Source organism: Orcinus orca, chromosome 3 (assembly GCF_937001465.1).
Source record: "Orcinus orca chromosome 3, mOrcOrc1.1, whole genome shotgun sequence".
Taxonomy (NCBI): Eukaryota; Metazoa; Chordata; class Mammalia; order Artiodactyla; family Delphinidae; genus Orcinus; species Orcinus orca.
Genome location: NC_064561.1, coordinates 80,534,853 through 80,550,503, shown reverse-complemented (window position 1 = coordinate 80,550,503; position 15,651 = coordinate 80,534,853). Strand labels below are relative to the sequence as shown.

General features: G+C 45.1%; 1 protein-coding gene across 6 annotated transcripts in view; it reads right to left on the bottom strand.

Moving 5' to 3' along the window:
* The window catches only part of MARCHF3 (membrane associated ring-CH-type finger 3), a 148,567-nt gene that overhangs the window by 23,375 nt on the left and 109,541 nt on the right, over nucleotides 1-15,651 (bottom strand). For all 6 annotated transcript variants that reach the window (XR_007476215.1, XM_004279861.2, XM_049707266.1 and 3 more), the window contains 2 exons: nucleotides 13,913-14,156; nucleotides 10,853-11,057 (listed from right to left, as the gene is read on the bottom strand). Coding sequence is in view for 5 of the 6 variants with exons in the window: in XM_004279861.2 (XP_004279909.1) it covers nucleotides 10,853-11,057; nucleotides 13,913-14,100 (393 nt within the window). In the remaining variant the exon portion in view is untranslated. The remainder of the gene's footprint in view (nucleotides 1-10,852; nucleotides 11,058-13,912; nucleotides 14,157-15,651) is intronic.

Genomic DNA, 15,651 nt, shown 5'->3' with positions numbered 1-15,651 from the left:
AATTTTGCTCCTGAGGTGAGGGCTTCACTTACCTCACTCTGGTTCCAGCCCTGTCTGCTAGAGATGGACACATGGATTTTATACAGTTTTTGGCAAGTATAGGTAGTGTTGCTCTGAACATTGCTGTACATGTTTCATGGTGAACACAGGTATGCATTTCTGTAAGTATATACCTAGGAGTGAAATTTCTGTAGACAAATTAAAAAAATTTTTTTATTAAAAAAATTGACTGTGGTGATGGTTACTGAACTCTGTGAATACACTGAATGTCACTGAATTGTATGCTTCAAATCCGTGAACTATGTGGTAAATGAATTGTATCTGAATAAACGTGTTTTAAAAAATCTGAGACCGAAAAACAGCCTTGGTAAAAGTGACTTGAAGTGTCTTGTAGATTTCCCTACAGACACCCCGCCCCCCCCACCGCCGGCATGAACCCTGTTTTGTAGATATTTCTTTCCGCCTTGCCGTAGCTTCATCCAACAGGGTCATTCTTCAGACATATGCATCTGTCAGGTACATCTTACAAGCAGTCGAAAATGTGTATATTTTGATGAACGAATGACTTCTGGGTTTCAACATTAAACTCATAGCTTTTAAGCAGATGAGCCAGTGTTTAGCAAAATATTAGAGCCCTTTTCTTACTTTCATCTCTCAGGCCTTGTTTCCCATCATCGGCCAGCTTTAATGCAAAGATCTAGCCTTTGTAAGTAAGCAAAGTGTTAGGAGGGGCTGCATAATTTTCTAGGATGGTGAATGTTTTCTCTTCATCTGCTGATTTCTGCTTTTATTGACTCTGCACAGATATGTCCTTAATGCCTATAAACTCTATTTTACAACTTTCCTGCTATTGCTACCTGCCAGCAGCATTTCACGTATACTACACTAGCCATTTTCCCTCAGAGCCCTAAAAGATTTTGAACTTCACCATTTATGCCAACTTTCTGTCTCTAATAGGGTCGCTGGAGGTGAAGTGATGATAAAATAATGAGTAGAAAATATTTCATTTTCTTGTTTTAATCTGACCTCAGTCTTCACAAACAGATGTTTTACACATTTTAATAGGTGGCACACCGAAGAATTAAGCCTGCTTTTCAGTATTCTAAACTAAAAGCTTCAAAAGACTTTTTTTCTCTTTCATGTTAGACACACACAAACATAACTTTGCTCTCATGTATCCATCACAGCATAAACCTATCCCTCTAGCTCTGTAATAATGGATGGCAAAGAAACAGTTTTATCCCAGACAATCTCACGGGGTCCCTGTCTCTTCACGAATGAAGTCAGGCAGCCGTGAGGCACCGCACAGGAATGTAAGTTTAGTGAACAATATGGAGAAGGAAAGCAAAGCGACAAGACCTGACAGGGTCTTATCTTTCCCCAAATCTGCGGCACCTGTCAAGAAAGGGAAGCGAAGAACCGAGGCAATTACATACATAATTCAAGAGAAAAACCAGGGCTCTCCTTCATGAGCTGCAAGACCAGTGTCACCTATCCGAGTTATGTAGATGACAGTCTTTAAAGAAATTTACCTCGCGTGTGTGTACAACCATATTATGAGCGATTAACCTTCACAACCTGTTCCTGAAAGGAGGGAAAATGCTCAAACATTTTGAGTTCACCAGGCTTTCTAATAACATCTCTCCCTTAGGTGAGATCTCAGAAGAAATGGGTGACATAATGACTCACGGAAATGAAGACGCAAGTGCAGAGAAAGAGTAACTAGATGGAAAGGGAAAAAGTCAGGGTGTGTAAAGTCCCTTGGAAATGAAGAATGAGTTTTCTGGCTTCTAATAGGGTGGTGTACCTAAGAGCTTTGTTTCCCCGAGACCAGGGTATCAGGAGCACAGAGAAGAACTGCCATTCCACTGTCCCAGCACCCAGGAGGCTGGCACAGCTCGTTGTGGTTGTGTTGTTTTAATGGACTTCACTTCTTAGAAGTAGTTTTAGATTCACAGCAAAATTGAGTGGAAAGTACAGAGAGGCCCAATATACCCAGTGCCTCCCCACATGTACAACCTCCCCCATCATCAACATCCTCCCCTCAAGACTGGTACATTTGCTACAGTCGATGGACCTAGATTGACACGTCATCATCACTCCAAGTCCACAGTTTATATTAGGGTTCACTCCCGGTGTACATTCTGTGGGTTTGGACACATGTATAACGACAGGTAGCCACCATTGCAGTGGTGTACACTGCCCTAAAAATTCTCTCTGCTCTGCCCGTTCATCCTTCCCTCCCCGCTAACAGCTCTGGATTTCACAGACGAAGCCAATGTCAAGAGGAAATCAGGGCTTTAATCATCACTTTTTGCATTCTCCCCCTTTTAAGGAACATTTAGTCCCTTAGAAAGGCTGGCTGTCCTTGCTTCTGTGTGTGCTTGCACCTGTGTGTGTCAATAAGCAAGTGAAAGAAAGTAGTCTTGAGCCAGGAAGGAAGAAGCCAGGTATGGTGGCAAGTGCATGGACTCTGGAGCCAGAGGAACCTGCATTCTTCTTCCTTCTCTGCTTACTAGCCCTGTGGCTGAAAGTCTTTAAGATCTCTGAAGGGTGACATTTCAGAATCCCAGCTTCCTTATCTACCAAACGGGATAATATCCATTCTAGGGATACCCGAGACATTGAAATAAGATGACTATATAAAGTGTATAGCATATAATATTTCCCCTCTGCCTAGGAAATGGTTAAATAATTAAAGAAGAGAAAACTCTGGAGTGTGAACATCTTAAGGATAAAAATAGATGGAGTCACAGCGAAATGAATTAATGCCCCAGGATTGGAGTGTCATGTCAAGATCTGTGCCTGTGCTAGAAAACGAAGATCTTAGCATAAATGGGCAAAGCAGGGTGTTATTCAGTGAATAAATGACCACTGAGCTCCCACTGCTTAACTGAGGATACTTCTCCACTTGGCTCATTCGAATATAATTGCCCATTAGGCAGCATTTAACCATAATCATGTACTGCTCACAATATTTCACACCATTATGTGTTTAAAAATGTGTATTCTTTCTCTGGATTTAAAAGTGTCAGGTGTTGGCACTTACAACTGAAAAGGCAAGAGCAGGGCAGGCAGAAGCCCTCAGAGGGGAGTTTCATGCATATTTGGTAACTCTGCACCTGAAGTCTGCACCAGGGCTTATGCAATTTATGTCTCACTTCAGTTCAACCTGGTGCCTTCTACCTGCACAGGGCAGCTCCTGTGAGCTAATTGTGCCTTGTTATTTCGGCAGGACTTAGGAGAGAGATGATTACTGGATGTATTCATTCAGTGGCATTTCACTGCTCCTGGATCACAGCCGCCTTTACAAAGCTCTCCCGCCAGCTGCCCAGGGACACTTTCCCCTCCACCCGCTGCCCCCCGAACTCCCATATAGTAACTTCGAATTGTCTACCTTTCCAAGAAATGGACCCCTTGGTGGCCAGCACTACCTGTACTATTTGTTCTTACATTTGGAGGTAGCTCAAAGGGGCTGGAATCTTTCAGGATTATCTCTCTCATTCTGTTTACTTCTTGTTCTCGGCCCAGATGTGCTTCAGGGAAACCTGGCTGAATTTTCTCCTGTCTTTGAGACTCCCTGAGGATGAATTAGTGACGACTCCAGACATTTTCTCCCTGCCCCCTCAAGAAGCTGTTCTTTGAAAGGTATGTCACTCACAAAATGGTGACATTCGTTAATTCTAGGTGGTAGATACAAACCTGTTTATATATTGTTCTTTGCCCTCCTCTGTATGTGTTAAAGCACAGAATAATTAAAATTAAAAAGTTGTGTGAAACAATTCTTGGTGTTTCGCATCTTTGCGCCTTGCTGCAGGAAACCCTCAGGTGGGGAGGGGTTGAGGGCAGCTACTAGGACCAAGAAAGGTCCTCTTGAAAACGTGAATTCTAATTTGTATTTCAACCCAAGCTTACTGTAAGTATCAATACAATTTAAAATACTAGAATTGGTCATGTAATTCTTTTAGTGCATGGAACAGGATTTCCCCCCCCCAAATTAGTCCTTTCCCAGCAGTGGATGGGCTGAAAACCCAGGCACCAGTCAGTTAGCTCCCTTTCATCTGGCATGGCCGTGTGAACACTTCAGTTGGCTTACTTTTTTAATGAAGTGATTTTTAATGAAGCAAGCTGCGAATTTAATAGGTACCTTAAAACAGCTTCTTTGTAACTAAGCTTTAAGTAACGAAGCAACTGCCAAATTAATCACCAGAACCAAGAGAGGAATCCAAGACTGAACAACTGCAGGATCAAGCATTGCTGGACTTCGGTCATCAGGCAGGTCATCTCAGCTGCTGGACAAAGGATGGGGAGGCTGGTGGCTTGCTCAGCAACCTTATCAGAGGTCAGGGAAGTGCTTGGCCAACACTAAGGGATGCTGCAGTGCAACGTACTTCTCACCACTGTTGGTGCTAGTACCCTGTCTCTTAGTGGTTCATTTATTGTGTGATGTTGAACCAGCCACTAATAATATGCAGACAATAGAAGGGAGATCATTAAGTTCAGTCTGTGTTACCCTGGAAGAAAGATGTTGGTAGAAAGAAATCACATAGCATTAGCGAACTCTTTTAAACTCTTTGAAAGACATCACCCAATTCTGGAATCTCAAATGTAAATAGTGGGCACGTAATGCAAGAGGGTGAAGAGGGCTGGGTGGGTGTAAGCAAAAGGCAAGGCCTGGGGGAACTGGAAAGTGCATGCATGTCTCATGTGAAGGCATTCACACTAAAAAGTGTTAATTCAATAAAGCACACCTGTGTGCGTGAATGAGGTCACCAGTTGGCTAGTTCTGCTCTGTTTCACTGGTGAGGAAGCTGATGCATTAAGAGGAGAAATGACTTGTTCAGGTTCTCACTGAGGTGGTGGGCAGCCAGCTGGCTGTCTCATGGTTCTAGAACAGTAGCCACGGCCAGGATGTTAAGCCCTGCTAGGAAAAGTCACCGGCACAGATGTCACTCAGTGGGTCTTTGCCGTGTTGTCCGGAAAACAGACACAAAGTCCCTCCACACGCTCCCCTTTCTGGTACATTCTCTTTCCTTTGTCCTTCATGCTTCGAGTCCTGACTCTGCTTTGGGAGGCCTTAGCCTGGCCTGGAGCGGGTGGAAGTGCTGCCTCTGGGAGATGGAGCCATAAAGGAGGGGCCTGATCCGCCCCAGGAGAGCTGAGGACCTGTGCTCAGTGCACGGGAAGGTGGGAAGTGGGAACTCCTGGTGGGTTCAGGTAAATCCCTCCCCCATTCCACTGCGCAAATGCTGCCGCAGTGCTTCTCTTCCATTCGTCCCTCCAGAACACAGGAAGAGAGAGCAAGGCCTGAGTGCAGCTCCTGAGACCTTCCTTCCTCCTCACTGGGATCTTGACCTCACATAACCACCGGAAACCTGTGTCTTCATCTACCAAATGGGTAAGACGATCGTTTCCCCCCAATACTATGGTGAAGCCTTTGCTTGCCCAGAGTTTGGATTCAGAAAAGCTTGACAAACGCCAGCTGGGCCTGAATCTTTCCAAACGGCCTGGTCCTCCCCATCCCCCAAAACCCTCCTCTGACTCGGGCAAGTGTCTCCCTGCCCAGCCCTGAAGCACACGTTTTCTCCCCACTGGCTACCAGTGGTACAGGGCTCCTGCCACCTGCCATTCTTGAAAACCTCATGGAGGACTGATGACCGAACGGGAGCCAGGATTTGTGAGAATCATCACATCTGTTGTGTGGCTCAAAGCAGTGGTGCCAGTTTGTGTCATATAAGCCCTTGTCCAACTGTGTCTGTCCTGAACTGCAAGGGCAAAGGGTCATTTTCTTTGATTTACAACCACAGGCCCCAAGTACAATACAGGATTTGCAACTGGGGGAGGGAAGGTTCTCCATTCATCCGTTTATTCAACGAACAGAGGCTTCATGATTGCCTATCACATGCTGTGATTATGGTCCAGCCACCTTTCTCACTGGCCTGTCCTTCGCTCACAGGTTGGAATGAAGAGGGGAGCTTGCCTGCCTTCCTTCGAGGAAGTAGGTGGTCCTCATGCCTGGGAAGTTTTCTCAATCAGTTTACACACCCTCTGGTGTCATTCCCTAATTATCCCAATGCTACAAGGGTTTGCTGATGAAAATGAATACTCTGAAACACAAAGCTCACGTTTTTACTTCCAATAATACATTAAAAATCAAAACCAGGGACTTCCCTTGTGGTCCAGTGGTATAGAATCTGCCTTCCAAGGCAGGGGACGTGGGTTCAATCCCTAGTCGGGGAGCTAAGATCCCACATGCCGTGGGGCAACTAAGCCCGCACGCCTCAACTAGAGAGCCTGAGTGCTGCAAACTACAGAGCCCATGCGCTCTGGAGCCCGTGCGCCACAAGGAAAGAGAAAACCCACATGTCACAACTAGAGAGAAAACCGTGTGCTACAACTAGAGAGAAGCCCGTGTGCCTCAAGGAAAGATCCCACACGCCGCAATGAAGATCCCGCGTGCCGCGCCTAAGACCTGACGCAGCCAAAAATAAAATAAAATAAATAAATATTAAAAGGAAATCAAAACCAAACCAAACCCACTACAGCGAAGCGAGCAACGTCCTCACCTAAGTCTGATAGAAACACAGTAAGAGGGTTTCAGTGAAGTCTCAAATCTATTAAATAGTGAAGGGCCAAGGTACAAAGGCATTTCCTCACAGCAGTTCAACTCTGCTCCCTGTTGTACAGCTGGAGATGACAGTGAATCCAGGGCACACTTTAAAACCATTTTCGTCCAGTGACTTAAAAAAAAAATTATAAATAAAAAGTTTGAAAAAAAATCCTTAATCCTCAGCTCCCTTTATATCCTATTATTCTGAGTAACTGATATGTGTGAAAACAGTCTGTTTCAATTTAGCTCAACCTCTGACTCACAGGGAACAGCTTTTAAATTGTTCATACAATTCTTATCAGTCAGCTGGGGTTGGGTAAAGGAAATAGGAATATGGAAACCTAATCACTCCTTCTGTGAAACATCACCATGTCTCCCTGATTGGAGGAAGATCAGATCCTAGGAAGCCTTTCCTGCAGGTTTCCACCATTTCCTGGCTGTTTCAGTTTAATCACGACATGGTTGAGCTGACCTATTACTTCATGAGTTTCCCGGGCAAGGGTGGGTGTTACTGGTACACGTCTTAGGAAAGCCCACTGGCAGATAGTCCCATCACTAGAAGCTGATGTTGCAAGCACGCTACTTGCACATAGTGACCTGGGCTTCCTTGGCAAACTGCTCAATCCGATATGCAATCATGGCAACAGGCTGAAGTCAAGGAGCACATTTTTGGGAACAAACTGTGATATTTTTATTGGTTTGCTGTATTTCACCCTTATAAAAGAATGGTATTAGAGTTCAACTTACAGATAGAAATGAGGAAAACTGAAAATGAGCAGGGAGGAGACCATAAAACTACCCAGGCTGGTCATTCCGTGAATCCTTTTATGGTTAGTGGATGTCTATTTTCTGTCAATACCAGGTCAATATTTTGGAGCTAATTCATCTGACAAATCGCCACTGGGTACATTTTCCGTCATCAACAAAAAATATGTAGCTTTCATGAGAGAAGTGCTGGCTGTGTAGCTATGATATGTATGTGGGTTACATCTGCTCTTCCTTTTTGCTATGGACGGTTCGAATGCTTTCCTTTCAAGCTTTGCCCAAGTAGGCACAGATCTTAGGAGATTTACCTTAGCTGGACAGTGGAGGAAATTCATCCACAATTGAATAAACCGGATGATTGCAGTGCAGCTCTCTTGGGTTGAAACTAACTCTTGTTATACTTGCTTACTTAGCACCAAGAAAATATTTAGGGTATAAAACTGTCAATGAACTTAAAAGACTAACAGATTTAGTTCCGCCATGTAGGTGGGTAAGTAAGTAGACACACACAAGCAACTTACTGAAGTATAATTTACTTACCATACAATGTACTTATTTTAAGTGTAGAATGTATTTTTTTGCCCAAGAATTTGAGCCTTATAGAGGCCAAAGAGATCACAGAGAGCCTGTAGCTCACCCTTCACACTGCAGCTCAGAGAAACAGCCACGCCACCCAGATGGTCGGTGGTAAGTGGAGAGGTGATGCCCTATTTGGAGATGCTAATAGTAACCAGCCTATTGATTAGGCCATTTTGAGTAGAAACTCACCCTTTGCAGGGAAAGGGAGGAAAGACTTTATGTAGCAGCCTGTGTAGAAGATGGGTTCCTGATATGTTAAAAATGAACATCCAACTGCTGGCTGCAGAGAGTGTAGGAAAAGATGGAAGGGGAAGTGTCTTCCCAACAGGAATACTGAGGAAGACGAAGGCTTACAGTGAATGAAGGACTGAGAGTTTACTAAAGAATGGGAGTCTGAGGTGTTACAACAATTCCGACTGATGTAACGTTTGGATACTGACAAATAAAATTTATAAATGACTTTTTCAACCACTTCCTCTAGCAGTGGAGTTGTTATTATCCCATTGATTTTGAAATGAAATGTTATGGAATTTTCTTGCTTTAATGAGAAGGCAGATCCAACTGGTAAATAAAGTAACGATGAAAGCAATTAAAAGAGTGAAAATGAGAAATAAAGTAACAATACTCCTAATGCTTAACCCAAATAGGCAGGTTTTGCGGATTTACTAAAAAGATTCGTGTTCATCTAGAGGTAAACATATTGGGAAGCAATGCTCACTGTGAATAAACCCGCCCTTTGGTAAGAGGATAAAAGTCAATTAGTAATGTCATTTGTTTAAAAATCTGCCTGCACCTGGTTCTCATTTGTCCTCCAGCTGAGAAACCAAAGACAACTTCTTTTTATTGCTTGTGGTCAAACAGCAAGTTCATTTCGCCATGGGATGATCAAATGGCCAGCCTCCCCGGCTTGAGAAGGTCTGCCTTTCACTTTCAACTTGTTCAATCATCATTAACTCTGAAAAATGTCACATTCCATTGGTGCAATGAAAATTTCACCACCAGTGACCGTTTGGGTGAAGTTTTTGTAGGCGAGGCCCTAAATCTTGCAGAGCACCTCACACATTCTCAAGGTCATTTGCCTCGTTTCCTTGTTTAATGACAGTTGCCTAAGATGCTGGAGTCTGTCTATAGCCTGACATCAGCAGCTCTGAAGAAACCTCTGTGTTGGGGTACGTGTCCCTCTCTGAGACTGAAAAGGTTCACACATGTGTGTTATCTGACACGCACGCACATACACCCCCTCCTTTGTTATCTATTGTATTATGCATACACACACTGGGGTTTTTACCAAGCAAAAGTCTTCTTTACTGGGGATAGACCGGTAAAAAAAAGACCACTGGATGCAGCCCATTCAAAGCAGGGTTTCCTTACTTTGGGAAGTCGGCTTCCCTGGACGAAGCTGCAATATCAACTTGGGAAGTTTCCAAAAAGTTTCTGGAAAGGAGAAATAGGCTTCTTTTTTACGTTTGCCACTGGGCTTGGAAGTCTGCACCTCCTTTGTTTATTATTTAATTATATTTCCCCCTCTGCAGAGAAGTTCTGAAATGCAAATCCCAATGAATGCGGCATTGGGCCAAATCCCTCACAGCACTCTACAAAAACGAATTTCTGGAAGTGGATGTCAAGGAGCAAGATGCCTAAATTAAGAGGTCACTTGATCCAGAATCTTAAAGAGAAGCATAGTGTTTATTGGGGCAAGTCAAATAAATTTTGTGCCATTTGGCAAGCAAGTCATAGTTAAAACAGGCCCCAGTTACAGGTCCTGATTAAATTTTCAAGGTCAAAACCAAAAGAATGTTTAAGCAGAGCTCCCTATAGAGTCTTAGTGCCAGGGCGCTAATACACCATTTTAAATAGCCTCCAAGAAGGGCTTCTTGATTTCTAGCTCTAGTTTAATGTCAAAGTTCCACTGGGTCAGCTGCTGAAATAAGGAGGAGGTTATCAGCCTGACTGGATTATAGGCACAATGTGTTGGTCCCTTTCAACTAGCTATGCTTCATAATGTATTAGAATATTTCTTGTTGCCGATATCCAAGTTTTGATTGACTAGAAGTTGGGGGTAGGAGAGAAAGCAAAAATAATCTAATAATGTTTTCCAATTCCCCCAGTTAATACAAGACCTGACCCTGGGTCTAAAGAAGCATCATATGGCCCCTAAAATAGGAAAAGGAATGTCCTGACATTTTAATGGCTGAGTTGACAGCATCACCTTTAAGAAAAGAGATTCCAATCCTAAGAATCTCTTTAAGAGATTCAGGTTATTAGCTGAAAAAAGCTTGCATGTAATTTCCTAGGAGAGACTGAGACTTTTCTTATTCAAACACTTGAATATGTATCTGGTATTATAAGTGTATAATAAATATTAACTCATTTAACCCTCATAGTAATTCCAATAGCCGAAGTCACTTACCTAAGGTCATAGAACTATTCAAACCCAGAAGTCTAGGTCTATATGCATTATACAATGCTGCTATTTTTTTTCACAAAGATTTCTCAGACTAGGCAACCCAAATGCCCATTTATCTGTTGCTTCAAGGTGAGCAGGTGGTGTGCAAAGAGAATAGTGTTTGATCGGTTTGCTCCACGTCACAGGAATGGGAAATGGAGATCAAGTCTCTAAACGTCCCTTCTCACACTGATTTCTCCCACTCTCTCGTCTCCACCTTGTGGAGGTCACCTTTCTACTGTTGGCTCCTTAGTGCTGGCTCTGTCTGTCTGTCTGTCTGTCTGTCTCTCTCTCTCTCTCTCTCTCACACACACACACACACACACACACACACACACACAGAGCTATTACTGTGCTTCAGTGAAGCTGCACAGGGTTTGTGATCTGGGCATAAAAGCAGACATCATTTGCTCATTAGAGTTAAGTTTTCAAGACGTGCCCCAATTACTGACCTCCACTAACGGCCTGGGTTTGCGCTCGACTGCAAACCTGAAGTGGCAGAGTTCACAGTAGCTGGTGTTTGAGGATGACAGCCAGTGCTCCAGGCAGCTCCGATGAATTGTCCCCAGGGTCCCTGTACATTCACATGGAGAGAGCAAGTCCTCTTGGCTGCTGCCCTCGTGGCAGATCCTGCACATCGGCCGGTCATTGAAGGGGCTGCAAGAGAAGAAGGGGCACCTGCTGGTAACGGGCTGGAAACCACTGCCATGCCGTGGTCCTCTGGCTCTGTGTCCTTCGGACCCTCACCCGAGGCAGCTGCTCAGAACAGACACCTGGTTTACAACCCGAGATCTACACTGGCACTCGGTAGTGGGAGCTGGGGTCCTTGGGCATCTACTTCTGTCAATACAAAGAAATAGGGGGTGACCAATACCAGAGCAGGTGGGCCCAGGGTCATAAGCAAGTGAAAAGGAGCAATGTGTTAATTTTACCTTAGACATCGAAGTAGTTCAGGCAAACTACCAATCAAAAAATAAAAATCATCCCTAGCTATTAAGAAGTTGTTTTGAAATGACACCAATTGTAGTTTCTGGACAAGCTGCATCTTTTGAACCAGGCTGGGACACTTTTGAATGCCCAGAGGTTCCTTTCCTTTCTTCTTTCAGTGGGATAGGCGAGTGAGAGGAGGGAAACGGACTGGCGGCCAACCCTGAAGCTGCCACACAGAACTGCAGTCTGAGCCAGAGCACGACGCCGTGGCAGCTTGGTCCTCGGAGCTTTCCTAGGATGCACTTTGGGACGCTGAGGACAGCAAGCTGAAAGTGAGTAATGGTACGCGCTACCAAGGTGGCCTCAGTCCACAGCTTGGCCTTTAACTTGGAAACACCACCCCTGCACATTCTGTGAGGACACACAGGGTAGTGGTTTGTGAGGCAGGCTCTGGAGTCCAGCTGCCTGGGCTCGAACCCCAGCTCTGCTGCTCACGAGCTGGCTAACTTTGGGTGAGTTACAGCATCTCTCTGGACTTTAGTTTCCTCATCTGTAAAATGGGCACAAAGCATGGTGCCTTCCTCATACGGCGACTGTGAGGATGAGAAAAGATAGTCCAGATTACAAGCTTAGAAGAGGGACCAGCATGTGGTAAGTGCCTAGTTAATGGTAACTGTTCTCACTTGTAGAAAAACTCAGGTTGGGGAAAATCAAAAAACATGGCCCTCATCACATAAGTCAGAGGCCAATGGAAGGCTCAAACCAAGATGGCCTCACTTCTTAATGGATACTGGAGGACTATCCCTCTCTGATTAATGTCATCTTATATTGCTAGAGGTCCTTATTGGGTATTAGATTTTAAAATGTCATCATTGTATGCGCCAACCCAAGGACCAGACTCTTTACCCACCCTCTCCCGCCTCTTCCTGTCCCCCAGAGATGACAGTGTTCCAGGCTTATGCCCACCATTCTCTTTGACTCCATCTTTGTGGAAAGGCCTTTCTGGGGATGATCCTGGGAAAGAGTGAAGGCTAAAAGGGGATTAAAAGAGGAAAGGACCTCCTTCCCACTTGCCAAAAGACCCCCTCATGCTCAGGGGTGGGAAAAGAAAGTTTAAAGAGTTGACTTTTTTCTCTCATTATTACTGGCCTCTGTCATTCACACTGAACCAAATGCGTGTAAAACTGTAAAAGCTCTGGTTTACGTGTCTACGTGGTAGAACACACACACACACGCACATTGGCTCACAGGTCTCAGTCATTTCAGCTCTGCAGACTGTTCTTCCTGATCAGATGAGGTGACTGATGGCTCGAGGGTGATGGGGGCATATGCAGACAGATAACTATCCGTCTCGGTTCACAGCAGAGCAATGATGCTCACTGCCTCATCGTATACTGAGTTCTACCTAACCGATTATTACAAGTTTTCCCAGAGGTGGAAAAATATATATTGACCTTCTTTTTTTTTTTTCCTATTTCTTCCCTTTGCAATAGCCACACGGATTGAAAGTAGATGGCACATGGATAATGTTTACAACACGTGGCGGTGTGTGAGTCCATGTCTGGTGGCCACCACGTCCGGGGCTAGGAGGGGGGGACAGAGAACGTTGTGGTGTCACTAGGAGTCCTGCTGCAGGGGCACGTAGGTGGGCCTGTATCTGCACCGGAGGGGTTGGCTGAATTGCTCAGACCAAGGTAAGCAGTCGAGGTCTGAGTGACTGACCCAAAGTTTCAGGGCCGGAAGTGTCAGCACTGAAACCAATGGGCAAGTCCAGTATTTTACAGTCGTAAGTCCCAATCCCACTTACCCATTCTGAAACTAATGGAGAAGCCAAGGAGTACCTAGTGGCCAGGCAGCCTGGCTCTCAACCTGCCAGTGGGCAGCAAGAGCACCAGAGGAGACCTCCAGGGACAAAGTGCCGGCCTGGATAAGCCGTCTCCGTGCTGCTCAGAGCCTTCATTCTGGCTCCGGTCTATCACTTGGGGGAGACAATGATACTTCACGGGGCAGAGTGTGTATGAAGGATCGTAGCTGGGATACAGGGAGAGCGAAGGAGGAAGCAGCAGAAGAGGCCCCCATGTGGGGACGTGTCAGAGGAGACTCCCCCAGGAAGTAGCTGTGGACAGCCCCCATCACGGCATGCTGATCAGCGTGCACGTCAGAACGTCACTTCAGAAGTTTTGCCCACGTATCCAATCACTTTGGCTCAGTCATCTGAAACCAGGTGCCTCCTTCATTCTATTATAACAAAGGGCTACCTTTGTTAGCACCTGGAGACAACGAAAATGTAATTACTGTAGGAAGGTCAACATAACACATGTTAAGCAAGCAACCCTGTGTCTGTGGGATCCTCCCCTGCCTGCCTCTCTGCAAGTGTGACTTTAAGTGGAAACGTCCACAACGTGAGTTTTATCTTTTTGCCCCATTGCTATAGAAACGACCATGACAGAACATGTGTAGTTTTTTTTTTTCCCCCTCCCAGTACCTCCTCTCACCTGACACAAAGACCTGAGCGCTAATTACATTCCCTGTAGCATTTCCCATCTGACAGCCCTCCGAATTCATTTTAACTGTGGTACTACCTCTGGGTGGCAAGGGTCCGCACTACTGTTGAAAGCAGCTGCCCGTCCTTGGCTGAAACTTGCATGACATACTGCGGCTGCCCATTCACTAGGCTGCCACAGTCCTCCACGGTCTTCACCACGGGTGCAGCTGAACTGGTGCAGTCTGGCAGCACTTCGGGCAGGTGACTGCAGCGGCTGGTTGTCATGGTAATGGACAGCAATTACTCTGCTAATGGCTTCCACATTCATACAGGATTTCCATCTAAGAGAGATCAGAAAACAGTTTACTTGGTCAGGGTGGTTAATAGAAAATGGACAATTACAGGCCACCATCATCATGTCAGTATTTAATAGAAATAACAGGGGTGGCCTAGACGCCGTACATTATCTTGCTACCATTTAAAACGCACGCGCACACTCAGCCCACAAGAAACAGTGAACGTGGTTATGAACAGGACACCGAGCATGTCAGTGTCCGTAAACATCGAGGATCAGAGAGGGGAGGGCACGATGGCCCTGCAGCCAGATCTGAAGCGAAGATAGGCACTTCTCGCACTCTGGGCCAGAGAAGCAGTAAGTCTTCGTTAACACTCTCTCAAAGTTACTAGAACCATTATTAAAACCGCTTGGGGGGATTTCCCTGGTGGTCCAGTGGTTAAGACTCCATGCTTCCAACACAAAGGGCCTGGGTTTGATACCTGGTCGGGGAACTAGATCCCACATGCTGCAAGTAAGACCCGGTGCAGCCAAAATTAAAAAAAAAAAAAAAAAAGCACCACCTTTCTGACTTTTCCCATATCTGTGTTCCATAACACAATTATCTGCTCAATGTGTCTTGAAAATTACTTTCCTTTAAAAAGTTAACCTATTTTAGCTTTGTCTTAAAGTTATTCATGAAATGATAAGTTTGATGAGCTTGTTATATATATTTGTAAAGGACATGATAATAAGTACATTAGTACTAAGTTTTCGGGTTTTTGTGTACCACTTAAAATCCAGGGACACTTGCCTTATCATAGGGGGAACACACAGGGAAATGCAAGGAACTGATGAATGAGATCTCTACCACCTATGAAGAATAATCCATTCTTAATAAGGGCCTTACCTCGCTGACACATAGTCTACCACATAGAGTGCAAGAAATTCTGTTCCCAATCTGTGTGCTGTGGGCTTGAACTTGACCTCAAGTTCAAAGCCTTCAGATCCAGTGGAGTAAGGAACCCCGCTGCATCCAATAATAGAGCTGCACGTGATGTGTAAGAAATAGAGGACTTAAGAGAAACTTGCAGGAGGAATTCTTTATGTCTAAAGGTGAGAGGACACAGTTTCATGGTCCGTACGGACCATCTCTGCCCAGTCTGCTCACCTCGAGCTCCTGAGCCTGGGACAGCCTGGACTCAGTGGACAGTGGCAGGCTTGATGGATAGACTGAGTTCCCGTCAATAACCAGTCTGGGTGGTCAAGGCCCCAAGTCTAAATAAATTTGCTTCCCAACCCTAAGAGCATGTTTGGAATTCCTCAAAGGGTTATTTTCTCCCAGATATTTGTTACATTTTACTCGACTCTTACAGGTTTAGAAAATAGGATCTGCCCAACTTCCAGAACAATGTGCAGCAACTGGACGTTCTCAGGAGGAGAACGCAGTGTTTCCAGATGAACTTGAGCTGACACTGTCCCTGCTGACAAGCACATATCCCACAGGCCTGACCATTGGATGGGAACAGAATCCCCTCCTTCCTGCCGAGGTGTCTGGCTGG